This window comes from Manis javanica, chromosome 9 (assembly GCF_040802235.1).
Source record: "Manis javanica isolate MJ-LG chromosome 9, MJ_LKY, whole genome shotgun sequence".
Classification (NCBI taxonomy): Eukaryota; Metazoa; Chordata; class Mammalia; order Pholidota; family Manidae; genus Manis; species Manis javanica.
Genome location: NC_133164.1, coordinates 36,984,678 through 37,011,945, shown reverse-complemented (window position 1 = coordinate 37,011,945; position 27,268 = coordinate 36,984,678). Strand labels below are relative to the sequence as shown.

At 35.0% G+C, this 27,268-nt stretch overlaps 1 protein-coding gene across 10 annotated transcripts in view; it reads right to left on the bottom strand.

Annotated features, from left to right (window-relative positions):
- PCDH9 (protocadherin 9) overlaps window positions 1-27,268 on the bottom strand; it is a 904,506-nt gene that overhangs the window by 719,846 nt on the left and 157,392 nt on the right. The window contains exon 3 of one of the 10 annotated variants that reach the window (XM_073212536.1): window positions 5,601-5,663. The exons of the other annotated variants lie outside the window; for them this stretch is intronic. Coding sequence (XP_073068637.1) covers window positions 5,601-5,663 — 63 coding nt within the window. The remainder of the gene's footprint in view (window positions 1-5,600; window positions 5,664-27,268) is intronic. 10 annotated transcript variants of the gene reach the window in all.

Here is a 27,268-nt window from a genome sequence, read left to right as displayed (position 1 = left end):
TGGACACAAGTCAGAACCCTTTATCTTCCTGTCAAAACCATTGTAAAAATTAATAGAGACCTCGGGACAGCCACAAATTGGTCGTTTCTGAGCCAGTTAGACACTTTTTTGCTGGCTTAGTGATCCCATTATCAGAGAAAAGACTACATTTTATCTGAAATGTCTCAGGCATGCCCTGCTCTGAAGCTGTAGTCCTAGACAACAGCAACACTTTCCATGGACAAAAATGGGCAAAGTAGAAGAAAATACTGGTTCTAGTAATTGAGAATGCTTAGAAACGTCTCTGGAAGCCAGCTCTTTTTTCCTATACTAGACAGCTTCAGCGGAGATGGACGGTAATTCTGCCAGAATCCAGGTGCCTTCTGCCCCACATACTCTTCATGAAAGGAAGGAATAATTTACTTTCCATACCTTCTAAGAGCCTTCAATCTGAAGGTTGTGGGTCTTTCTCCATAGATTAAAGCTTACCTTCACTCCTCTCTCATTATTGATTAAAGGTGTTACCTTACCAGTTAGAAAGCAAAATTTTAAATTTTTGACAATAAAATAAAAAATAGCAGGTATAAGAAGATCCAAAACATCTGCAACTCCTAAAGTAAGTTTGTTTAGTATTTTAATCAAGTCATTCACAGTAACCTATTCAAACTCCTAGTACCACTGATCCAAGAAACAAAATAACTAACCCTATTCTTAAATGCTATGGTCTCCAAAGTGACATTTTTAGAGGAAAAAAAAATCACTGCTTCAAACTAACTTTGTATTCAAAACATAAAGGAGGAAAAAAATGGGAGCATTTATAGAAAGCTTTGAGAGAGAGTAATGTTGCCTCTTTTTGTTTCCAGTCACATGTTAAAAACCAATAATGAGACCATAGTGTAACCTAATGTGGAAAACATCCATAATTTCTGTAATGAGCAACAGATTAAAAAAACAAGTTACTTCAATAAATTAAAATATGTGTATATATATATATATATAATAAAGTTAAATATTATCCATATTTTCTATAATTCACAGTAACAATTCCTTCCAGAATTCTTAGCTCTTTTCCTACCTGTAAAATCCAATTGAAATATTACATCCCCCCAAAAAGTCCACTAATTCATTTTACAAACAGAATTCTATAAAACTTTGGATTTTCCATTGTTTGGGTATTTTGATAGCTTTTTCCATTATTTATGTCTGAAACACCTGCCTTGCTAGTGCACTTTTTGGAGAATTGTAGATGTTTATGTTTTTTCTGGTTTATTATCATGGAATTAAAAGAGGCCACTTTTGGAAACTATGCCTGTCAAAGAGACACAGCCTTCTGGTCTTGTACTTCAACTTCACATTGATAAATATAGGGAATTTCAGAATTAAAGTTCAAAAAAGTTTTAATAGAGGAGCAATTCTATACATAGTGCAGGTGCATTTGCACCAACAAGAATTTTATAATTAGCCATTGAGCTTTCAATTGAAGTCGTTTAAAAACAACAGCAGTCATGGATTGAAGGTATGAAGGTAATTTATAAATGGCTTCTGAAATTAAAACTTTAGTTTTAATAAGCAGATATTTACAACTTAGAGAAGAATTATTTGTATTTATGGAAAAATTCTGTTGATATTAAAAATAAAAGATATCCCTTGTCCTAAGGTTTGAATGTAAAATCAAGAAATGTACATGTTATTAGCACAGTTTGAATGAGACTCATTGTAAGAATAATTTGGGCAAATGTCCTTGCTATTTTTTAGGCTGAATTAAAACTATAAAACATGAGTATCATCAGCTATATTATATAAAGGGCATAAAACTTAAGATAGTTCTTAATATATAATAGGATTGATGCTGTTTTTTGCAAGTTACTGAGTAATAAAGTGAAGAGCTTGCCTCCTAAGTACAGCTAGTGCTGGGTTTTGAAGCAATACAAGTCAGTGATTATCTGTAGATATACCAGTGTGGTTTTTATAGTTTGCAAAAGCTGAGTACTGATTTCTCATGTTTCCTCATAACTAGCCTATGTTTTTAGTCTGCTTGTTAATTTTTCTTCTAAATGCTACCTCTTGACTGCTGTGATGAATAGTGAAAAATAAAATAATTACAAGACATCAGGAAATCCCCAGAATACAAGCTGGACTCAGTTCCCTGACTTACAGTCCACCTTTTCTGCCATTCCTGATACACAGAATTAAGAACATGAAGGCTATAATAGTTACCCTCAGACCAATGAGAATTAGGATTTCTCTCTCTCTCTCTCTCTCTCTCTCTCTCTCTCTCTCTCTCTCTCTCTCTCTCTGCTATGATTTTGTTATCAAATAGTGCATCTATCTTTTTGCTGAATGTTGAAGCAGGATAATGAAATATTTGCCATAGTTATAGCTGTACATGACTGCAATGAGAAGTCAATGTTATATAAATGACAGCATCAGATAACAAGGAAAAAGTAAGGCAGGGGAAGGAGTTAACCCATTGGTCAGTAAGTGTTTTTGCAAAATTAAGAGACCAGCTGAGTTCACCTGTCACAGATGAGACACTGAAAGACAAAAGGGAAAAAACAAAACAATGATAGGAGAAAATTTTGTCATAGGATCTGCGAGGCATTATACAGTATGGCTGTACATAAAGATTTTGCTAATGTGCTTAAATGTTCTTCCTGGAACAATGGCATGAGGGCATGATCAGTGCTGTGGCAGTCATCTTGTGACCTTGAAGGGAGGCCAAGAGAATTTTCAAAATTGTACGCTTCACAAATGCTACAGATACATGATTGAGTCACTGATTCCTGGACCTGCCTACTTCTCTACTTTCTATGATATGAAATTATTAAATGTCTTTTTTTCTGAAGAAATGTTTGCTTTGAAATCATTATAAGACAGTCTCATGAGGTAAGACATGCAGTATTCTTTGAACACTTAATGTCCATTTCCATTCAGTGATGATAAACATCTATTCACTGATGAGAACAAGGATTAGAAAGAAATTCACACTCTAAAATTATTTTATAAGAATATTTCTATTACAACTTACAAACTTCAAAAGGATAGCATTTTAATTTTTAGGAATAAAATGGATAGTGATATAATCTTAAACATTTATATATGTTATTTGAAATATATGAAATGTTATATGAATATAGTAACTTAAGGCCAATTCTTTACATTTTCAATATACTTATCCTGCCTATGCCACTTTTGGTATCCATTCATACCAAAGTCTTCAATACACGTGAAGTGGCATTTTACTGATGATGTTCTAGCACATTCAGTTCAACAGAAAGAAGCAAAAACACAAACCGGTGTATACAGATCTATGCTCTACCTGTAGCACTCTGAGCCCAGGGAATATTGAGGTTTATATATACATATACACACATTAATATATGTGTATATTCATGTAGGTACATATGTGTACCTGTGTTATTTTTTGAAGCTTAAAGGGAAAATAATGCAGGTTAAATTATTATCAAATAATAGCTAATTTATTCTTGGTATTTATGAAGTTCCAAGCTGACAAATTTGCTTAGTTGTTTCATAAATTTCGGTTCAGGAAGCAGGTACATATTGTCCAAAGTTTACAAGTCACATAGAATACATGCATCTCTTACCAAAATGTCTTATTATTACACGAGTGTGCTACATACAATGTTTATATGCATTATATTATATTACACATCAGAAAATATAATCCTTATTTTAATTTTCCCAATGCATTTACTCAGAATTTTCATGATAGACAAATTATATTCATAGAATTGATATACAAATTTTAATTTCTTAATCAAATACTTGCAAATGTTCATCACAATCTTACATGTTTTTCTTACCTTTGGAACTCTTAAAACTAAGATCAGAAAATGGACTACAATAAAAACAAAAACTCTTTCAAATAAACATGTAATACATAATTATATATTAAGGTATATATTAGGATTACATATTAAATTTTTGCTCATTAGGGGCAAAACAGATGCCATTAGGCTAAGGCACCTAGGTAAATTTGAACCTAGATTTACTTATTTGGGATCAAGAAATCTCCCCATGAAACTCTACAATAATCTCAAAGACCAAGAGGAAAAGATAAATCAAAGCAAATTTGTACTACTTCTAGAACATTATCCAGAGCTTGCTTGCTAATGATGTCTTACCTCTTGTCTTACCTATACACAGAATAATACAAATATTTAACAGTTTAGGACATAACCCAATATTTGTCCTTGGTTGATTTTTCTCAACTGATAAAGTTATTTGACCATACCCTCATTTTAACTTTGACAACTTACAGACATAAGTCATTAAAACTGTTCCTAACAATAAAATGTTAAAATATGACAAGAAAAAACAACTCTTAAATATTTCAAAGCTGATAGATTTCTCTTTTCGAAGTGATTACTCATGCCATTGATGGAAATTGGAACAGCACATGAGCATTTTGGTAGAGTCACAGTCTGTTCTAAATCTAAAAGAGAAAAACATAAAATGCCACATCTCACTAAAAACAAAATGTATTCAGACACAACTGTAAGAAGGGATATTTTGGGGGCAACGACGGAATGTATGGGCATTTGATACAAAATGTGAGTACTATGGGATTGGTTTTGTCCCCACAGTTTCATATTTTAACTGCATTCATAAACTAAAGTACATTTCCCATGTCAGGTTTCCAGCCATTCAAATTTCTTCCACACAAAGCTCTAAACTTAGTAACCTCTCAGCCCTTAGATAAGTCAACACTGCAATCAACAGCATTCTCAGTTTCCTCCTTTGATTAATATCGGCTTTCCAAAAGAAACATGAAAATCACATCATGTGAATTAGATCAAACTGCCATGCAACTTTGGGAAACTGAGACATTCACAGGAAATGTGAAAATGAACTGCAGTAGATAAATGTCAATTCCAAGGTTTTTGACATTTTGTTATATTTAAATGAAAGGCAATGTTATTTTGGTTCCTTCCTGCTCTAAACATGTTGATTTTCCCTTTTAGAAGATTCTGATAAAATATGTGCTCATCCCTTGCCAACACATTCAATTCCTCTTCTATGCAGACAGCAGGGTTTATATGATAAAATTTTAATGACCATGGACCTGCATAACGATGTGAGGCACCAGCACATTTTCAGTAAGGCTATGCATCTGTTAAGACTGCACTGGGTGGTATTCTGTAAATGGAAGGCTTCATGGCCTGAGAAGCAGGCTTACTAGAGATAGAGCTGCTCCAGAGAAAGTGCCATTATCATGCAGCAGTCATAGAATGAAAAGAGAATTTATGAATCACTGCCAAGGAAACTGTATCACGGGTTGAAAATTAAAACTGGGGTTTAACATATACCTGATACTATGCTGGATGATCTAGTTTTCAGATTACCCCACAGAATTAGTTAAAAGCAGCTTTATAGTACCCCTCAATCCCTGACTACATCCCCTTAAACTTCACAAAAAATCCTACACTATTTTCTGGCTGGAGTTTCATAGCAGGGAAAAACCTAAATCAATTCAAGAGAAGTTTGAGATTTTTAACTCCTTTCAAGTCCAGATTGAGTAAAAATGCTCACTTTATAAACGTTAAGTCATGAAATTATATTACTTGCTTAGCTTGCACAGAAATGATTTTTGAACTCACATGTATACTGTCGACCCTGAGTCTGGAGATACTTATACTTTCTGCAGCATTACTGTAGGTATTCTGTGAACAGATACAAAAAGCCACTATAAATGCTCCATTCTAAAAATATTCCTTAGGTTTTTTTTTTTCTTGTTGCTGTTCATTAACTATGGCCATCTTTATGAACTCTTATGATTCAAAGTTTAAACACAAAATTATGAGACCTTGATTTGGGATCAGTAGGCACCATCGCACAGAAATTTTAAGGTTTATGTTGAGTATACAGTACTATTCTTGTTCTGTTATATAAATCTGATATCAGGAAAGTACTTTCATGAAAATTATATTGTAGTTTTCACATGACAGAAATTTAAAAGTTCCTTCCTGGTAACAAGCATTATCACAGAGCATAGCAGTGAGAAATGGAAACTCTCAGATGAGTCATGGTCTAGGATCGTTCCAATTCATAAATGAAAATATATTACCGCTCTACTTCAGTATCTCATCAAGATGAAATTAATGGGAACTTCTGGTTTAAAAAAAAGACCAGCTTGAGAATGTGGAGGAATAGTTTGTTAACCCCAAAACCTCAATTCTTGGCCAATGGGGAAATGTCTTTCTAAGCAATAAGAATACTGGCATTTAGAAAAAATTATTTTGATAATAAAAACAGTGGAAAGATCATTGCAATGGAAATAGAAAGATGGTGGTGGTAAAGAGGATGGCAGGAAGGTTGTAAATATTAGGATATGCGGTGAGATAGTCCGTTAAAGAAAAGAATGCCTAGGAGCTTGACATTAAGTTATAAATAATAGTTTATATGGAAATGATGAAAACAGCTGTTAAACCAGCCACAGAAATCACAAAATAGGTTGCACAAAATTCCACTTGAAATCAAGAACTCACCTAGAGTCTGAGGAAATAACCTTTGATGTTGGCTATCAGTAAAATAAATTATTTTGGGATTTATATTATAAAATGAATTAAACTTTAATTTAAGGTGAACACTTTTGGAGTAAAAATAGTATACCATGGATTGCATTATGAAAAACCATATATTTCAAATATTTTCCAGAGATATTTTAAGACCTGAAATATATTTACAGATCCGAAAGAGTAAGAAAAAAGTGACTAAAAACATAATTACTGTAGGTAACAGTAGTAATTAACATGTGAATATATATGTTCAGGATTTTAGGAAAATGCAACCTGGCATGATTTTCAAAGTGTTGATTTTTTAAATGTAATTGCTCATAAGGTAGTAACACAGCACGTTGACTTAATAAACATACACATGCCCCAAATCTGATTTAATTAGGTTTGAACCAAATTGTGTCCCATTTCCTAATGAAATTACAAGTCTAAAATTTAAAACCACCTAGTCAAATTATCCACACTTTTTCATGACAGTGAAGCACTTAATAATGATATTAATATTACTTATTTGTAGAAAAAAATATTGAAATCTTACTGAAAACCTGAAATATGTTTTCCAATAACCAATTGCTTATCAAATGTTTAACTTAGATTAAAAAATTGCCATACACAACGGGGCCAGGTAGGAGAGGTGGAGATAAAAAAATATATAATAAATTTCACTGGTAAAAGGCTATAGTAATTTGGGTAAGCAATAAAGATTCATTTATACAAAAAAACCAAGTTGCTATTTGATTAAATAATTAACTATCAAAGTCATAAACATATTTATTTTTATTTCAGAAGGGAAATTTCTACTCCTCCAAGACTTAAAAATTTAAGAATCCTGTATTCATTTTGAAATACTGCCCCCCATTATACCTGGTAATTTTTAAGAGTGTATAAAAATACTGATAGATATTATATTTTAAGTGAAAATGAGAATTCATCAGTATACCTTATATATGCATGTGAACAACTACAAATCAAAATGTTAATATTTATGTGGATAATAAACACATAAACAAAATAGGCATTTTGTTTGTCTCTTTGTTTTGCTTTCCCAGGACCTGTCTCTTCAGAGTAACCTCTTTTCCAACAATCAGTTCAAGAATGTCAGGGCTGACCATATCCCTCCCTGCTCCCAAACTGCAAATGACACAGACCTGGGTTACTGACAATATGTGATCTACTAATCCCACTGATTAATTAAGGTTTTGTATTTGATTTGAGTGAGGGTAATGGAATTCTTTCAGAACTTTTCCTGGAACAGTGGACAAAATTATTATAACTAATACATATGCAATATTTACCAAGTGTTGGGCCTTCCTTTAGATATTAACTATAGTAACTAATGTCACCCTCCTAATATCACTTTTAATGAGCAGGAAGGGTGTAGAGAAGACCAGAGAACACTAAATGACAAGAACCTACCTAGAAATAAAGTCCAAATGGAGGAAAGTTTCAGAAATGAAAGGGAAGCCCACGTTCTAACATTATTTGAACAACAGGTCACAGCCAAGCCTGAAGTTAAGCATAAGCTATGCCTAAAGTTCTCAGTACTACCAGCCAATATGTTCCCTTTTGCACTTAAAAAACACAATTGGGTGATCTTACAGCATCTTACTACACAGATGGACAGTGACTGGAAGGTGTATGTGGGGGGGGGACTTGGTGAAAGGGGGAGCCTAGTAAACATAATGTTCTTCATATAATTGTAGATTAATGATACCAAAATAAAAAAAGGAAAAAATAATAACAATAATTAAATCAGTTTTTAAAATGACAAAAAAAGCACAATTGGATACTGTACATTAGAAATAAAAAAGTTGTGATGAAGAAAGTAGGATGATGTATTACTTTTAATTTTTTTATTTGTATTTCATTTAATGTTCTATAAGCAATTCAATACAAATGCAAATATATATAGAGAAAGGACATCTAAACTTGAGTCTCAAATGAAAAGCAGTATTACTTACGAGAAAGAAGAAATGAAAGGTTGTTACTTTCTTTCCCTGCCACCACACAAATTTCACTAATTTTTCCAAAACTGGATCACTATAGGCCCATCTATGAAATACATACCACAAGAATGTGGCAGGAAGAAATGCTCACTAATAACAGCATTTGCTCCTTTATGTTTTCAGTCCCCTGGCATTAAACAAGGGCATGTGAGTAGTTCTGGCCACCGAACGGTACTCAAAATTTAGTGTGTTACTTCTGGTTTGGGCCACAAAAAAATCCATGCACAATTCTTGTCTGTTTCTTTCCCAAAGTGTCCCAGTTGCTCCTGGACTGCCTTCTCAGGGAAGCCCCATGTTCCTGAGAGTACATTTCTCATTTGGGTGCATATTGTCAGCCTGGATACCTGAGTGACTATGTGGAATGGAGATATTTTGTCATGCATGGGGCTTGTAGCACAAGGAAGAAGTGAAGTTTTGTGGTATGGAGTCTCTGAGATCTTGGGGTTTGGGAGGGGTTGGGTGGTTTTAACCTAGCCTGTCCTGATTATTATAGTACCTTTGTCCAAAATAAGTTATAGAGGATATCTCCTGAGTTCACTTTATCCCTGAGTTCTATAGTCTCCCCTAACATTGAACAGAATATATATTCACATAATATTAAATTACTTAATATGTTATTTTGGTTAAAAATATGATTTCCATTTTGTTTTCCTGTATGTCTATAATTCCTATTTAAGCCAAGTCCACCTTATACCTGTTACTAAGTACATTCCAGAGCAGAAAAACAACATAAAACTATAGCGCAATCTCAAGTATTTAAATGAAAACCAAAATAAAATGACCAAAACAAATATAAAACTGGTCATGTGTTATCACAAGGATAATTGCAAACAAAAACAATTAACTCTCAGAAATTTTCCTTTTTAACAAGCTGGGCTGACATCACATACAGACAGCCTTTAGTCTTTAGCAATTCTCTTTCTCACCATTCATTCAAAAACAAACATTGCTTGTCTACTATGTACCAGGCACAATGAGAATATCAGAAATACAATGACAAATGGTGCTGAGCTCCAAGAGTTCAGGGTTTAGAAGAGAAACAGACAAGAAAAAAATAAGATTATTAGAATTTGCCTTGTTGCACTCTAATACCAGTGAACATTGACCTCATCTGGAGCACTCTGGGGAAAGACCTAACACTTCCTACAGAGTGTTAGGATAGAAATTACACAAAATTTAATCCCTGACAATTTGGGGATGAAAAAAAGAGTTTTCCATACACAAATACTATAAATTAGAGAGAGTATGTGGAGGAAGGTGAATTTAAAAAGTCATCAAATTAGAAAAATGTCATATTTAGAATATTTTAGGGAATTAGTATAATTGGAACATGGCATTCATATAGTTATAAGCTAGGAAATACATAAAAAAGAAAAGAAGAAAATCATATATCATGAAAAAGAATTTACACTTAATCCTCAAATAGGAAATTGCTTCAAATTTTAAGCAGGAAGATGACATGCCAATTTCTGTCTTAGAAAGCTCGCCCTGGGAGTAATCTTGGAGATTGGATTGTTGGTGGAAGAGATGGAAGGATGAGAGAGTGGTTGGCATGTACTGCAAAAGATCCATGGAAAAAATAATTAAGGATTGAAGCAAGCCACTTGAAGTTGGTACAGGAGGACTGTGTGAATTTAAGAGATGTATAGAAGTTTGAATCAGTAAGACTTAGTTATCAATTGGATGTAAGAAGTGAGAGGGAAGAGGAAGGGGAAAAACAGATTTCTGTTCTGTGATAAAGTGGGCAGCAGTGCCAAATACAGGGATAAAACATCCACTAAGTAAAACATAATGTGGTAAAATTACAGGGGCTATGGGATATTGAGATTAAAATACACAGTAGCTGGAAATAATAAAGTGTTTGGACTGGCTTAATAAGAAGGAAGAAATGGCTTAGAATGAATGGATAAGTATTGGTTCCTCTAACAAGAGTCTAAAGTTAAAGCCAGTGTCAGGATTGGTTGATCTCGTGGTTTAGAAGTGCCATCAGTGACTAGTTTCTTTATACATCCGTGGTCTGTAAGTTGCTCCTTCATATATTTGCTATCTCTGATGGTCACACGATGGCTCCCAGTATAACAATCATAATTGTGTATATATAACCTGTTGTCCTACAGAAGAGTTGTGCTGGCTTCAACACTTTGTTTTAAATGCATGGAGACTTCAAACAAGCCACTTGAAACTGCTCAACAAACTAATTTAAACCAGTTTGCGTGACTCCATCCCTAACCTAGGCAAAGAGAAATTGTATTAACTGAATAAGCTCTTTCAAACAAAGTTCCAGCCCTGGAGCAGGGGTTGGGACCAAGGAAGAAACCCAAATACTGTCATGTTTCTACTGGGAATGAGGAATGGACTCAGAAATACTAGGTAGGCAGTCAAAATTGTCTACAAAGCTCATGGGAGAAATTGGGCTTATTTCTGAAAATCCTTTATCCTGAAGCTGCATTCAAAGGAGGAAAAATGGGGGGGGGGAAGCAAGCTCATTTATAAAAGAATACCTTTTGGCTACAGAAAATGGTAAGAAATATCATTTTGTAACAATATTCCATTACTAGTGTGGCTAGAAAGAAGAGATCAAAATTCACATCACATTTTGTATGGCTCTATGATACCCCAAATGCCAATTCCACAAGGAATTCTCAGTGCATCTCAAAAGTATTCGTGTGTTTCATGTATGAAAGTGTGTGTTTGTGTACACTATATGCACACACATATACCAAGTGCAATAACTCACTCATTTCTTTAGACCCAAGAGAATTCCCTGAGCTTGCTCCAGGCCATCCCTTTTAAAACAGTCAAATTCTTTCAATGGAATATTGTTAAGTGGAATGGCAGATGTTAAAATATATCCTGGGATTTTTCAATGGCTACTGACTTTACACTAGTTTCAGAGATAGGAAAAGGCTGTGCCTAAATCTTACTGAATATAAATAATTTAAGAAAATGAGCAAATTCTTAGAGGTGGTGGGGGAGTCCCTGAAGGGCATGAATGTGGGTTTTCATCAGGGCTTCAGAGAAGGGGGAGTAATTACTCCCAATAAAATAGAAGGGAGGGAGTAGAGAAGTAGAAAATTAGGGGTATGACTTCTCAGCCTTCAGCAAAATCACCAAAAAATGGAAACACTTATTGTAGATGGGTTTTTTAATGGAAAAATGAGGATGCTGAATCTGATATTCCTGAAGATACAGTGCGAAGTAGAAATTGTACACAAATAGAGGGCTGAAATGAAGCCAACAACAGAAATACCAGCCTTTGGGAGATTCTTAGGAGAATATTGAGGCATTCACAGGATAAAAGCAATTAACAGAGCAAGTTTACTCAAATCTCCAAGAAGCAGGGGAAGCCTCAGCAAAGCCTTGAGTAAAATAACATTTAGAAACAGAGTTGTCTGTCCTGCATCCTTATCATTTCAGTGCTAACAAGCAACTGTAATGCCTGTTGTGGTAAACGTTCTCAGCTGAGTTTAAATTGTTCTACATGACCCAAAATTTCCTATTTTATTCCTTGCCACCCCTTAAAGAAATACTACATTTGGGCCAAAGTAGAGAGTGCATTGTACAATTTCTTCCCAAGGTCTTTTCTTCTACACCCTCCCCCTGACCCCCATTGCCTAAGATACTTTCTTATTTCAAAGTATCTAGCTTACCATACCTGGTTCTTCTCATTCATTCAATAACTTTGTCTTTCTCTCCACCTTGCATCTCTGCTTTATATCGCTTGCTCTCTTGTTTGATAAAGCAAGGGGTACTGCTCAGCAAGAAAATTAACAGAAAAAGCTGTACTGTGACTAAAAAAACAATGTTTCAAATGACCTCAAAGGTCACTATACTCTAAGTTTTTAAATATGCTATTTAGTCATGAAATTGGAAAACCTATAACACTGTAGCATTGATAATGAAAGGTTTTTAATGTCCTTATCATGACTCCTTCTAAAATTTAATTGAATATATGATGCTTCAGTGTTACTTTTCAGAAAGAATAAACCCTTAGCCTCATTTTGACTTTCCAGAGCATCATGAAAACAGTTTTCATCAAATTCTGATAACTGTTTTCCTTTGATAATTTTTGGTATGTGTTTTGTTTTTGTTTTTATTTTCTTCTTATTCTTCTTTTCTATTCACTCCCCTCCTCCTTAATGGTACTGGGGTGTTTTAGTTGTCAAAGAGAAAAAGTGTGTTTTAACTAAATGTAATTCATCCCGTCCACCCCAAATAAAAGTTCAAAACACTTCATCTCAACAGATTATAATTCCATCCTTGGCCAGTGGCCCATGCTATTATTCCTGCTATTATAATAGGTTAAGAATAAAATCCCCTGAGAATGTAATTATTATAAAATAATGTACCCTCTTAGCTATGTGGGCTTCACTAGCAGTTATAAAAATGTTGCCAAGATTACACTCTAGCAATTAGCCCTGAGTGTGGGCTGCTAATGGATTTTACACCCAGCTTTAAGATACAGAACCTGTATCAGAAAATAACTCTTAAAAGATGTTTTTAGATTAACAGATAGAGATGGACTAACAAATCTTGGTTAATCAAACTTTTTTGTTTGATAAAACTGATAAAGCTTAATAATATATTAATAGTTGTATCACAAAAACAAATACAGAAACATAAAAAGTCATTGCTTTTTAAAAAGACCTAAATTCAAGTTCACAATGGTTAATGTAAAGATCACTATTTTGGCAAAGTCTATGCCTCCATTATAAGCTTTTATCGTCTCACGGAACTCAGAAACTATTGATGTTTTTGCTTATCACTAAGAACACTGTATTGAGGAAATGTTTCACTGTGTCTAAGTTTATCATTTGAGGGATAAACATAAAATTAAAATAGCAATGTTCTTTGATAATACAGGAAATGTATACCAAAATATACTATACCATAACATAACAACAATTGAGAAAACCTTAAGGAGACCCTCCTTATCCTGATGAAGAGAAAAAATGACCTTAATTTTACTTGACAGATTAAAAACCCAAACAATTGAGAAATGAAAGAAAGAAAAGGTAAGTTCGGTTTAACAAACCTGACTAAGCATCTAATATGTCAATAAAACATGGTCTCTGTCACACAGGTGATTTAGACTCATGAACAGATCATTGCAATGTAATCTAGTAACCATTTGTCTAGGACATTTCAAATAGAGCAGTGCATGTAAAGAATTTATCATGGCTTCCTAGCAAGCACATGTACACATGGGCTATAATATGTACATAACATGAAGTGCTAATGGGGAATGAAGGAGAGGCACTTACACAAGTCTAGTGATGGCCTCTCAGTTACCTAACTAGTGGCAAAATCAGCTAGAATCAAGTTTCTTAACATCCACTCTAATACTTTTCTCAAAAGGCCATGGTGCTCAGAGGTTCCACTGAGGTGAAATGTTCAAGTTGAATATTAAGCAGCACCTGTTAAAGCGTATTTGCTATTATCTTCCCTCCTCAAATCCCACCCAAGTAAAAACAAACACTCTTTAAATATTCAAGTTGTGTATTTCTAATTATAGCTCTAACCAAAATGACATGTGCAATAGAAAAGTGGCATTTTCTTTTTGATTTCATGTATATAAATAAATCACACAACACTTTAAAGGTTAAGCTATGCAAAATATATAGCTATATACAAAACACTCTCCCTCCTTATGTTCGTTGGAAATGGACATCCAGGAAGTATTTTCTGTGAGAGTTCTAGTTCTTTCCCACCCTTGCTGCCTGTCAACTGGGGTGCATTTTCACCATTAGAAGTTCTTGATACAGCTTCACAAATAAATACAGTAAGGAGCAAGTAAAATGCCTTTAAGTAAAATTAAACATATTAGTGAAAATATACAATGCCATTTCAAGTAAAACAAGGCCTAACAGCACGCCACCAAGGTCTTGTGTTCTGATGTATGTCTACTTATACTAAAAGCCAACTCTCTTGATTTTAAAAATATCATGCATAGTGAAATGGGAATGCTAATGCCCGGTCGGGAGATTGGTTTAAGGACCTGTATGGATTGACACTTAAATAGTAGTCATCCCAAAGCGCTGTAGAACATATTACCAGTTTCTCTACCAACAAAGGTACAGTACAATTTATGAACCAGATTTCTCTGAAAAATCAATTCAGAAGGATTAATTACTTGAGAAATGGCTGTTTCTGATATTGCACTTCTCAGGAATAGAAAAGTCATTTTCATGCCACTTCTGTCATTACATGTGTTGTCCATCCCTTATCCTAGACCATCAACCTCAAAAACCTGTGATTCCAAAGATAAAAATAGTGAAATTGATTCCTGAAAGAGATCTTGACAAGTAATTTATTTCAAAAAGGATCCAAACACTTGCTCAGCTTGTGGCCTAACACAGGTGCTCCTCATTCATATCCAGCAACTCAAAGTGGCATAGAAACCAGTGTTTAATAGCTTTACTGGGCGTATTTTTCCCCTTCCATAAATCCATCCCTCTCACAAATGGTTCACCAGCACTGCATTTTTCCAGGAAGGTACAGTAAATTTTATATATGTTCCATAAGTGGGTCTGAAGACAAGCCCTTGCCCATATGCTCAGGGCTTGCAGTGACACTGTTAGGAGCGAAGGGGAGCATGGCTGCACTTCCAAAAGCAGAGTTTGCTGCCTATCCTTCTGTTTGTTTTCATGTGCTTGTGCAGTGACTCAGGGCATTTACTCCCACACTGATGCATATTCTCAGCCTCAGAGGAAGGAGGCCAAAAGAAAGAAATCAGGTTGCATGGGAAAAGAAAGACAGTGAATGGGTGGGTGGAGGAGAGAACAAACGTGTACTGAACTGAGTTTCCCTGGGCCTGCTAACTCTCAAGTTATTTGGCTTTAATTAAAAGCCCAATAAAGGCTATGCCTCTCCCCCTAGATAGTGTGCAGTTAGCAGGCGGGCCTCTGCCTTACTCACAGGTGTGTCCTGCTCAGTGACTCACGTGGTTTTTGCACACAGTAGGTGTTCAAAATATTATGTCTCTTGAATTGGATCTGCTGCTAGAATAGTTCTGTAATACTGACAGGCAAACATGGAAGCCTGTTACATTTTGAATTAAAAGCAAAACCACCGGAAGACATTACAATACTGAAATACACGCAAGGTTTGTAGTAACGACTATGCTTAAAGCCTTAGGAGACCAAAAATCTCAGTCACCCTTAAAAGGTAATCATTGTGTGCACTGTAATCACATATTTGCAGTAGTCTAAAATTAAAAATGGTCTGCACTCTTTAACTTTCAGCTTTCCTTAATACGGACTTTTTATCTTAATGGAAAGTAGCTTTCCTGAACACTATGCTCTCTGTGTTTATTAAACCATGTGAATAAATGTAAAAACAATCATATTTGAATGATATATAACTAATTATTTCATAGGCCTAACACACTGCTTTAAAAAGAACCTTGAGCATATCATTTGTAGGGTCCTGATGAACTGCCTTACAGGCATGTATTAAAGGATGATATTGCTAGCAGTAGGAATATGTAAATTGTGGAAAATCATCTACTATACAATGCTTCCTACTTGGACATCTATAACAATGGAGATAAAACTTATTCCAAGCATTAAGAAAAAGCAATCAGATTCTTCTTTCCTGCAATGAACACAGTTTTCTCAAGGGGCAGATTATTTTAGTTCTCTCCTCACTGTTGGTGAAGCAGAAGCCCAAGAGACTTATGTATATATATACCAAGAACTTATTAACACCTTTTGTAGGAATCTTTGCCTGCAGATGACTATAAAGAAGCCATGTGCTTTTAAACAAGGACACAAGCACTTACTGGTAGCTGGCTGAAAATCCCCATTTTTCTTCATAGTTAACTTTTCAAACAAAGGAGATATTTACCTTGCCAGTCTATGAAATTACTGCCAATTTGGAAAACTTATACATTAGCAATTTAAGAAATTTAATGAGTCTGTAGGAAAATATGTTCAGAAGGAAACACAAAATGTATAAACATAAATACTATTTTCTGCCATATCTGAAGAACTGCATGTAGCCAAAACATTCTGCAGATAGATAGTAAGACAAAATATCCAACAGTTAGTGTTTGTTCTGCTTCTTGTCTTCAGAGAACAATGAATTCAGAATGAACAATAGCAAATATAGAGGAAATCAGAAGAAAAATGTTATCTACTTGACCTTAAATGTTTGTCACAAGATTTCCTGCAGGTTCTTCTGAATCCCTGGCTGACAGTGTGTGGGGTGCACTGTATGAAACAAAATAGTGAAATACTTTGATTTTAAAAGTGAAAAAATATTATTTTCTTCTCTAGGGATTTAATCTTAGCAGGTAGGTTTCCCATCCTAATTTTGGTTGCAAGAGATGCCCCATGATCTAGTATAATTTATTCTGAAAGTTCCTTAAATATATTTAAGCAATGTATTGTTCTTTTGGTCTAAACTGTTTGAACTCTCCATACACACCTTAGTCGGTAGGGAAAAAAACCCACAACTTTACCATAATGAAAATTGGTGATTCCACCCACTCAGTTCCTGCTATACTGGTACTTCAGTTTATATTTGTAAATTTTCCACTCTTCTAAGAATGACTCCCTTTCAGAGGAATCTCCACTGGGTATTTATAAGAAGCACTAATAATTATTAACATTCTTGGCAAGCTCATGAAAAGGAAACCTAAGCAAGAATGAAAAAGAGAGCAGAACTCAGTTAATAGTGAAGTTATCACAAACTTACTCATCTATAAGCAATGTTCAGCTACATATTGTTATTGTACAAAGCACTTCTAAAATAAGTTGTCATTTGGCTCAAATTTAATGGAAGAGTACTTGAATTGGTACTTCAATGATTGGAACAGTGACTCTGTCTAGAGTAAGATAGGAAACTAATGAAACAGGCAGTTGGCTTCTTTAAGCCAGCAAATTCTCTGCTCGAAAAATCCTGTCTATCTAACAAGCCAGGAGGGTATGTCTCACAGCAGAGCTTAGAGCAGTTACATTCTCTCAGATTTCCATATTTCATATTGCTTCTTTTTCCCTAGATACAAAACAACAAGTATTGATTCAATATCATCCTGCTGTCTATTTTAATTGAAATCTTCAGCGTATACAAACATGTCAAGAGTTAGTAATAAAAAATACAACTAAAAGCTCAACAAGTGATAGATATAGATCTTTGGGGGATTAGAAATCTTATTCCTTCACTTTGTTTTTGAGTTGTACTAATGTCCACAAATGAAGATACAGTAGCACTAGGAATCAGACTGCTTAGAGCATAGATGAAGCAGACAATGTTTCAAGATTCCTTAAAGATAACTGTTCCAAAAGAATTACCTACAAGATTGGCAGGTAATTAATATTTGGCAATGAAAACACACATTCATACAGCTTTTCGAGTAAACCATTTTCTTCCCCAAAGGTGTCTGTAAACAGAAGCACACATTAATAAAGGGAAAAAAAAGCATTAATCTAGTTTGAAATTACCACTGACTCGGTAATTATCCTTGTGTCTCCATCTTTCTGAGAGATGGGTCCACACATGATCAGGAATTAGGAATAGTGCTTGTTAATTAAGGTTAAAAAGCCAGGAGTACATTGAAAAGCAAAACAATTGGGGGATCTGATATCAAATAGTGAAGAGCCAGTAAGAAATAACAAGAGGATCTCATCTTCTTTACAGCTTTGGCAGGCAAATTTCATCTACCTTTCAATTTTCCTCTTTCTCCTAATACATGTTAGGTAACATGTTATGTAACATCTTAGTAGGCAGGATGAATAGATCAAATTAATTTGAAGATTGAATACCCTATGTTGGGAAATACCTGGATAACAGCTACCATTATTCATGCTGTCTTTTAAATGTTCCAGGCACTGTGTTAGATATTATATGATACTATTAAAACTTACTATAGCCAAAAAAAAAATTACTGTAGACACACAAGGCTGATATTATAGCCCATATTTTGTAGATGGAGAAATAAAACTCAGAGAAATAAGTGGTGTAAACAAAGTCACTCAGCTGTAAGTTGTTTCTATAAATGATATATCAATTTATTTATTAGTAGTTCTTATATGAAATGTGAATTCCTCTCCCCATATTTGTACACCAAAACAAATAATATTTATAAATATATAAATTTATGAGATATATATTGGGCAGAGAAGTGAGCTCTATTACTTATTTGGAGGTAGAGGGTGAGGAAGGAAGCGGGATTCAAGGCATCTGGTTTGAGGAACTGGTACGCTATTTACTAAAACAAGCTACAAAGGCAGAGGAGTAGATTGTACTATTTCAGACAGGGATGAGTCTGATGCGCTGCGATAGCCATATGGTGCTGCCCACAGGGACACGGCAAGCAAGCAGCTCTGCGGAGCCTGCAGGGCACAGCCGCCTAGAGACGGAGCCCATAGTCTGAGAAAGGGTGGAGAGGTCAAGTGTTTCAGAGAAGCCAGTGGAAGTAGGAGGGATCCCCAGGGAGAGGAAATAAAGATTATTTGAGTAAAACTTACATCAGGGCACAATTTACAAGTGCAAAAAAACAAGAATTTCCATTTCCATATAGGTTGTCCAACCCATCCTATAAAATAGGGAGGGGAAAAAAGGAATTTGCGCCACAGCTTTGTCCAAAAATAAGTACCAAATAAGTGCCATACATATGTCTAGAACTTCACTTTTGCTCTATCCTCAGGAACCCCAGAATGGAAGAAAGGAACAGAAGGATAGGAAACCACAAATAGCACAGAGGAAACAGGACAGAGGACAAGAAATAGCAGTGTTGGAGAATAAAGGAAACAAAGTGTGGTGCTCTGGGGTGGGAAATTTCTGTTAATAGCATAAAATAAGAAAATGGATATTGGAAGGAGGGCAGGGGGAGGGGAGTGGAACCCACACATCTTTATTCTCTAGCTGATCAGCTCTCAGAACAATGACTTTATGCTGAATTTATCTCCCCATATTTGTACACCAAAACAAACAAACAAAATAATGCAAAATACCTTTGTGATTCACTGGTAAAATAATGTATATGATATATGAATATATGAGCCTTTTAGGCCAAGTTATCATTTGCATTAGGTAACTTGATGATACAAATGACACTTTGAAGTTTATAATTCTAATATTTAATAACACGTTGGAAACAAGTTCTGTGATTTTGTGGATAACAACAATACAATACCTAACACTGAATGAGCATGTGCTATATGCCAGGTATTGGTCTAAGCAATGCACAATTATTCACTCATTGAATCTTCCTAAAAATCTCATGACCTAGAGATTATTATACTTCCTTCAATGTAGAAAAACCCTCCATTCTATGATGCTCTAAAATATGGGGCCTCTGAACCATCATCAGTGGACTATACAAACAGTTGACTCCCCCACCCATCCACCCACCCACCTTGAGAAAAACAAACAAGCACATCTAGTTGTCTCATTGTAACAGATCGACTGGTCAAATAAAGGGAAAAAAGGAAGTGGGGACAAAATATTAACGTTTTCTTCTTATTTTTTCTGACCATGTATTTAGAATCACTTTCAAAAATCTCTTCATAATCCCAACTATAGTTCACATTAATTGAAGAAACATAACTTAGTTAACAGAGTAGTAATACATTAAGAAAGAATAATCTGCTATTTTGAGATTATATCATTTCTACTTTCATATATGCTAATTTGCAGAATGAAAACATAAATGTGTTCTATTGTACATGTATACACACCCACAGACAAGCAGGCAAAGACCTTTTTACACAGTGATCCAAAAGATGCATTCATTGCTGTCGATTTTGCTGCATGTCCCTGTTTTTTCAAAAATAATTCATCTAAAAACCCTCAACGATCTAACACCCAGAGAGATTAGTCAAAGTAGTATTAGTAAAAATTCAGAGTTTTACTAGCTATTTTTTTAATGCACATATGATGGGTGTATGTAACTTTTTGATAGAGTTAGGATAACATTCTAGACCTCAAAAAAGAAATAAAACTTTGCAATGCTTTAATATCAAAAATTTGTCATAATTACAACAGCTTGAAGGGTTAAAAGTTGAAATAATAGGACTAAATTCATCCTAAGAAAAATTACAATCCCTAATGTTGGGAATGTTTATGTCCCAGCCTCTATCATATTATTTAGCCCTGGGACTTATATTCAGTAAAAACTCAAAAAAAAGTATGGACAAATGAGTGAATGTGTTTGCTTGGGTAACTATCATATAAACACAGACTATTTGTTGAGATCATCAGAGAAGTGCATGATTCTAAAAGAATCTTAAAATGCTATAATCTTGCTTAAAGTTCTGACCATTGCAATCGATTCTATTGTGAAACTCCACTTCCCTTTGGTGGATTATATTTTATTATTTCCAATTTAAAGTCATTAAACTATTTTTATACTATCTGGGTTTTTTCGCTCTGTTAGGAAAATATTACACTTAAGTAAAAATTATTCTTCTTTATTTGAGGTTTTGATATTATTATAGTACATTTGTTGAAATATTAGATAGTAGAGTAATAGCTGCTATAGGAAGCACTGGCCAAAATGGACTCTGAGAAGTTTCAAATAGTTCCTAAGTGTCAAATGGTTTTCTTAAAAATTCTGTTACATTCGTTGAGATTTTAAGATAAATGCATGTCTGTCTGAACAGGCTATGTGGGCAGAATCAGTAGCCATCTCATCCATGTTTGCTGAGCGAATCATGTATTCTAGACCTGGCAGGCAGAGGTAGGAGAGGGCTGTGCTGCTGGTGCAGGGCAATGTCATAGTCTAAGAAAAACAGTATCTACATAGAAATAGTACAAGCACTACAGAACAAATTAGTAGAATATCTTAGGAAACAATATGCAAAAATACATTAATTTGCTAAAGGAAATCTATAAAACTGAATGCTGTTTTTTAAAAGGAGTAGCTGCAGGACATTAGGAAATTTAAAGCAGTCTTATCAATTCTCATAAGGTGGTTAATGTACTAAATGAGGCCAGGGCTGCAATTTACTTATTAAAATACAACTGTTTATTTGTTTAGAAGAATGGATGGCACTTAAAGAACAGCACTGAGGGTTTACTTAACAAAAATGTGATTATTTCTGGAACTGATCACTATATCTATTCTACTTAGCTAGCTGACCAGATACTATCTATCTATATATCTCTATGCCTGTTTTTATGTCTCTGTGTTTTTCTGATCTCCTGCTTCCCAATAAGATGCACAGTTATTATATTCACTATAGGCAGGGGGTGGAGATTCAATATTACAGATGCTAAAGAAGTTTTCTTGGTCGAAGTGGGTCTTAAGGGAATCATTGAAGGAGGACCTCTAACCTCCCTTTGAGTCCTTTGCTCTTCATGAGGGACAACAAAGTGTGAAACTATGAGCCCATTCTGGAGTCAGAATGCCTAGATTCAAACCGTGGCTCTATAATACCTTGACTACATAACCTCTCCCTCCAACCATTCATTTCCTCCCCTGTTAAATGAGGATGAAAATAACACCTGAGTACTGGGGACACTGTGAGGATTACAAAGGAATACTATATGTAAAGCAGTTAATGTAGGACCTGGTGCTCAGTGATTGTCAGTAGATGCTTTATCATCATCATCATCATCATTATCATCATCTATTACACTAACACAAAGACAAGAAAGACAGATTCAACCTAAGCTTTTAGCCAGCACTGATGATGTATTCACTATTTTATATATACTGTGCAAGGAATTTGGGACACAAAGATGAACAATTCTTTGTTCTATAATGATATTACTACCCTATTTGTCATATATTCTCAGATTCAAGACCATACAGATAGTTAATTAAAAAGATATAAATCACCACTATGAAACACACATTCTTGTTTTTTCAACATTTCTGGTTGAATATTGGCTTCTTTGAAAACCAGTGGTTCTCAGCTCAGGGCATAGCTCTTTGGTGTGCCTTCCTGAGTGAGGCATACTTGTTACTTGACAAAGTTAACCCATGAATTCTGAATTGTGCTCCCCAGGTTGAAATTCATGATTCAATACATAGTGTCCTAAAAATAGTGGCTGCTTCTTTGCTAAATGGAATTAATGGGGGAACCTGATACCTGACTGACTGGAGCTTGGGAGAGAGGTGCTATAGTTGACTCAGCATCCACAGAGAAGCATGGGCTCTAGTTCTGGTGGCCTTTGGGCCCCTGGCATGGCTACTTAGGAATAACCAATGTGTGGGAGGATAACAAACCACTGTCTCTGCTTTATTATAATTCAGTATCATTAATAAACTGTTTGGCAGCCTCTGCCCCTAGAAATATAGGAAACAGAACAGAAGGTTTAAGCACAAAACAATAGCTATAATGTTATCTACCATTTATTGAAAACCAACCAGATATCACATACTGCAATAAGAACATCACATATGCTATCTTAAATATTACAGAAGCTCTAGGAGCTTTTAATTATTATGTTCCCTGTATAAATCAGAAAATTGAGGATCATCAAGGTTAAATACCTTACACAGTATTTTATAAGAATATACTTTGAACCACTAGCATTTTAAGTCAGGTATATTTGACTCAAGATTCCAGTTATTCTGAACATATATTTATTGGAGGATGCACCTTCACGCACCTTCTTTAACTATGCTATCTTCTTCATTTATACAATGGATATCGTAACAACTTTGACTTGGGTCATTAAATGGCATTAAAAACTCAACATATCCATGATATAGTAAATGCTCATAAATAGCTTCTCTCCTTCTTGTTCAGAGTTTTACTTCCCACTTACTCGGTATCAACAATGGTTTTCTAAGCAAGTAAGTTTCTCTACCTTATAATACAATTGTTACCCTATAGTGTCTCCTAAACTCCACAAAAGCAAAGAAAATCCCAGTCCTTAGGAATGTGCTATCAAGCGGTAAAGAACATATTCAACAATATAATCTCTATAGATAATGCAGTTCAAAGTGTTGGGCTATAGGCTGGATGTATTTGTTCTGCACATAGTTTAAACAACAAAAACTGTGCTAATATTTAAAAATGAATGATTTCATATAAAAATTAGAAATGTGTTCTTCTGAAAACGTATTTCAGGTTATGCTGACTTATAGCACTACATGGCAACAACTGGTGGGTGTTGAGAAGCAGCTGTACTCATTTACATGTGGTAGGTGTCTTTTGGATAATTATAGATGGACCCCACACACCCACTTCTTTATATCACCTGTTTTCATATTTGTGTTCCCAGCTATTGTAGAAGCCCTTCAGCTCTGTAAAGATCAGGACGAGGTCTGGCACAGTGTCTGAACAGGTATTCACTAGATATTTGTTGAATGAATACAAGAATGACAGAAGTCCAAAGAGAAGCACAGTAGTTTTTTAATTAACCTCTCCTTCTTAGATTCAAACTAATTCTTTATCCATTGGTAACTGATATGGGGCAATGACTGAGAGGATGTGAAATTCTCAGCCTGACAATATTTGGAAATAATCAGAATGTGCATCACATAGGTCACAGATCATCAGCACCATAGTTGGCTATCAAAAGTGAAAATGTACTTAGTTTGGACCTATTAACCATGTATTTGCTGTGTTTGAAGGATTTTCATGCATTCTCAGGACTGAATTAGGTTCTCTAATGTCCTTTCCTAAGATATGTATTAAGAAACAGATAAAACATACAAAAAAACAAAATAACATTACTTTTGTGAAGAGGGGGTGGGGGGTTGGGGGGGAATTGGATAAGCCTAGAAATACTAAAGATGGATTTGAATTTAGAAAGATATTAATCTAAATCTTGTTTCTATTGATGACTACCAATTTAAACATTGTCAGATTACTGAAAGTCTTCGAGGTTTTGTTTCCTTCCCTTTAAAAATAGAGATGATACTTGGTTTTTATTAGCTCTGTGTATAAAGAGTATTTCCACTCCCAAAATGGCCAGTCAATATACCTGGCATATAATAAGCCCATGAATAAAATGTGGTATTCTTTTCCTTTCTTATTTTTTGCTTACAATTTTTTGGGTTTTTTTTCTGACTCAGTATTATTCTCTGAAACTCTGTAACTATCAATGTGCAAGTAAAAATCCAAAACCTGAATTTTATTTACATTCTCAATTTATATCCGATTTCAATAGTAGCCTGTCTTAACAATAGCTTTTAAAATCATAAGGAAATACGATTTCTAAATTCTTATATTTTATATTATATGGCATTTTCTCTTTTTGTCAAAAGATTGTAAAAGAATACCATTATTGGAAAAAGAACTTCTATGACTTCATAATTTTTATCTCTCAGTACTTAAAAACAGCTTATTTGTTCAACAATACACATATATCTGTGTATTTGTGTGTCTAAGTATATACACATATGCACGTACAAACATATACATCATTCAAGAGAAAGTTCTAGGCATTTAGACAAGAGCCACAAAACCAGAATCTTAGCTCCCCTGAAGGACATGATTGAATGCTCCTTATCTTACTATAGTGACCCCATGTTCTCCTGTGCCAAGTGTGCAAGTCCCTGAAGTGAATTTAAACTCAATCACATTTTAAGTTTCCGTTATACTCAACATGATCCTCATTTTTCACTGCATTTCCCTGGTTGGGGCCATCGCCTAGTCTAGGACACTGCTACTGATAATCAGGAGCTATAATTGAACTTATAACTACTCATACTTTTCCTCACACACAGAAGTATTACTATAAATGAGAACAAACAAACGTTTATCCTTTGAAGTCTCTGGGTCATCTTAAATAGCAGTAACAGTATACCCATGATCAGTGTTAAATAATAACACTAGTCACTGGCTCACCTTTCACCATCAAAGAGTAACAGATAATTGTATTAAAAGCTTTCTATAGTAACACATCTTTGAAAAGGGCTTTTAGCTAAAGATGAAGGTATCACTTAGCACAAGGAAACCCACATCTTGAACTAACTGGATACAGCTGAATTACAAATATATGACAGCTTTCTAATCATTGAAAACACATGTACTTTACTTGTTTGTAGGTGTAGTTTTTTTAAAAGAGGGGGTTTTCAACATTTATTAACTAAGATTGCCTCAGGGGCATGTTAGTAGATAACCAGGCTTAAGCGAGGGCATTCCAGGCGCACCTAACTTCACAATGTTCTCTTCTTCCTCTTCTCACACAGCTATTCCCAAGAGAGTCTGAGCTCTCCCAGGGTCACACAAGCACACTGAACCAAAAAAATTCAGGCACAACTCTGCCCTCTCCTTTCTGTTCTGTCCTCCTTTGTTATTCTAAAAGAGCAAAAAACGGTCCCACCACTGTCCACGTATAATTGTCTGCTACCTAGAAACCCTTCCATTTCATTCATGCAATAGATTTTCACTGCCTACTGTTTGCTAGCACTGTTCTAGGTGCTGAGGAAAAGGAACAAGAGTTCAGAACCTCATGAATCTTACAATCTAATGTGGAGATAGGAAAAAAATTTAACATATAGGTCAGGTAGTTATAAATCTTATGAAGAAAAATATAGTAGGATGTGGAATGCAGCATGTGGAGGGTGACTGTAGATAAAGAGGCTGGTCAAGGAGGGTTTCAGAAAATTGAGAAGTGACCTGAATGACAAGAATGAGTGTAGTCCCATGACTATTTTGGGAAGTGAATCCAGGCACACATGGTTCTAAATGTTCTTCTGAGACATTAATGAAGCTACTCAACAATTGCCTATCAAACGGAAGTAACACAGGAAGTTTAATAGAGGAAACCATTTTAAAAGAGGGAAAAATTTATTTCTAGGGTTGTACTGATTTTCTATTAGCATATTTTTAATTTTATATAAATTACCTTTGAGCTATAAGGTTCTCAGCGGTCATTCTGCTTTAAGGGCATCCATAACACCAACATTCTGTGTTAATACATTTTTGTTTCTTTTTCCTCAAAATGAGGGCCCACCACTTTTACTGCATGTTCAAAATATATAACAAACACTGTTTGTGAAGAGGAGAAATGCCATATATTGAGTGCCAGCTATATAGTAGGGAGTGTGGCTCTGAATTCAGAGACCTGGATATGCATTCTAATTGTGCTATTCATTATCTGTGTGATGCTATGTATTCTACAGTCTGAATGTTTTTGTTTCCCCAACAAAATTCATGTTGAAATATTAATCCCCAAAAGTGATAGGATTAGCATTAGCATGTGGGACCTTTGGGAGGTGAACTGGGTAATAAGGGTGGAGCCCTCATCAAAGAGATTAGTGCTCTTATAAAGGAGAGTCCACAGAGCTCCCTAGACCATATGAAGATACAATGAGAAGTCTGAGCCACCAGAGGGCACTCACCTAAACATTCCAGTTCCCTGACCTTGGACTTAAAACCTCCAGAACTGTGAGCAGTAAGTTTGTTCTATTTACAAACCACCTAGTCTGTGGTATTTTGGTATAGGAGCCTGAATGGACTAAGGCAAGGCACGTTCATTACATCACTGGACCTTCACTGTTACAAGTCATAATGACAGGAAAACGTCCTCAGTATTTTGCTGGGAGGATTTCATGAGGTTAGGTACACAGTGCCTGAGCTCTGCTTAGCACTCCAGAGCAGCAAAAGAGACCATAAGATGGTGAGTATTTCCAGTGCTACATTGCAAATAATTTTTATAATAGCCCAATTTACCCAAGAGTAAAGAGTACTCCAGAAAAGTTAGGTAATTCTCCCAAGCTCTCACAGTAGAAGTGGAGAGCTAAACTTCAAACCTAGGACCTTTATAACCACAAACTCCTGTTTTTATTTTTCTGTTTTGTTTTGATTTTTTGGGTGTTTTAGGGGCTTTTTGTCT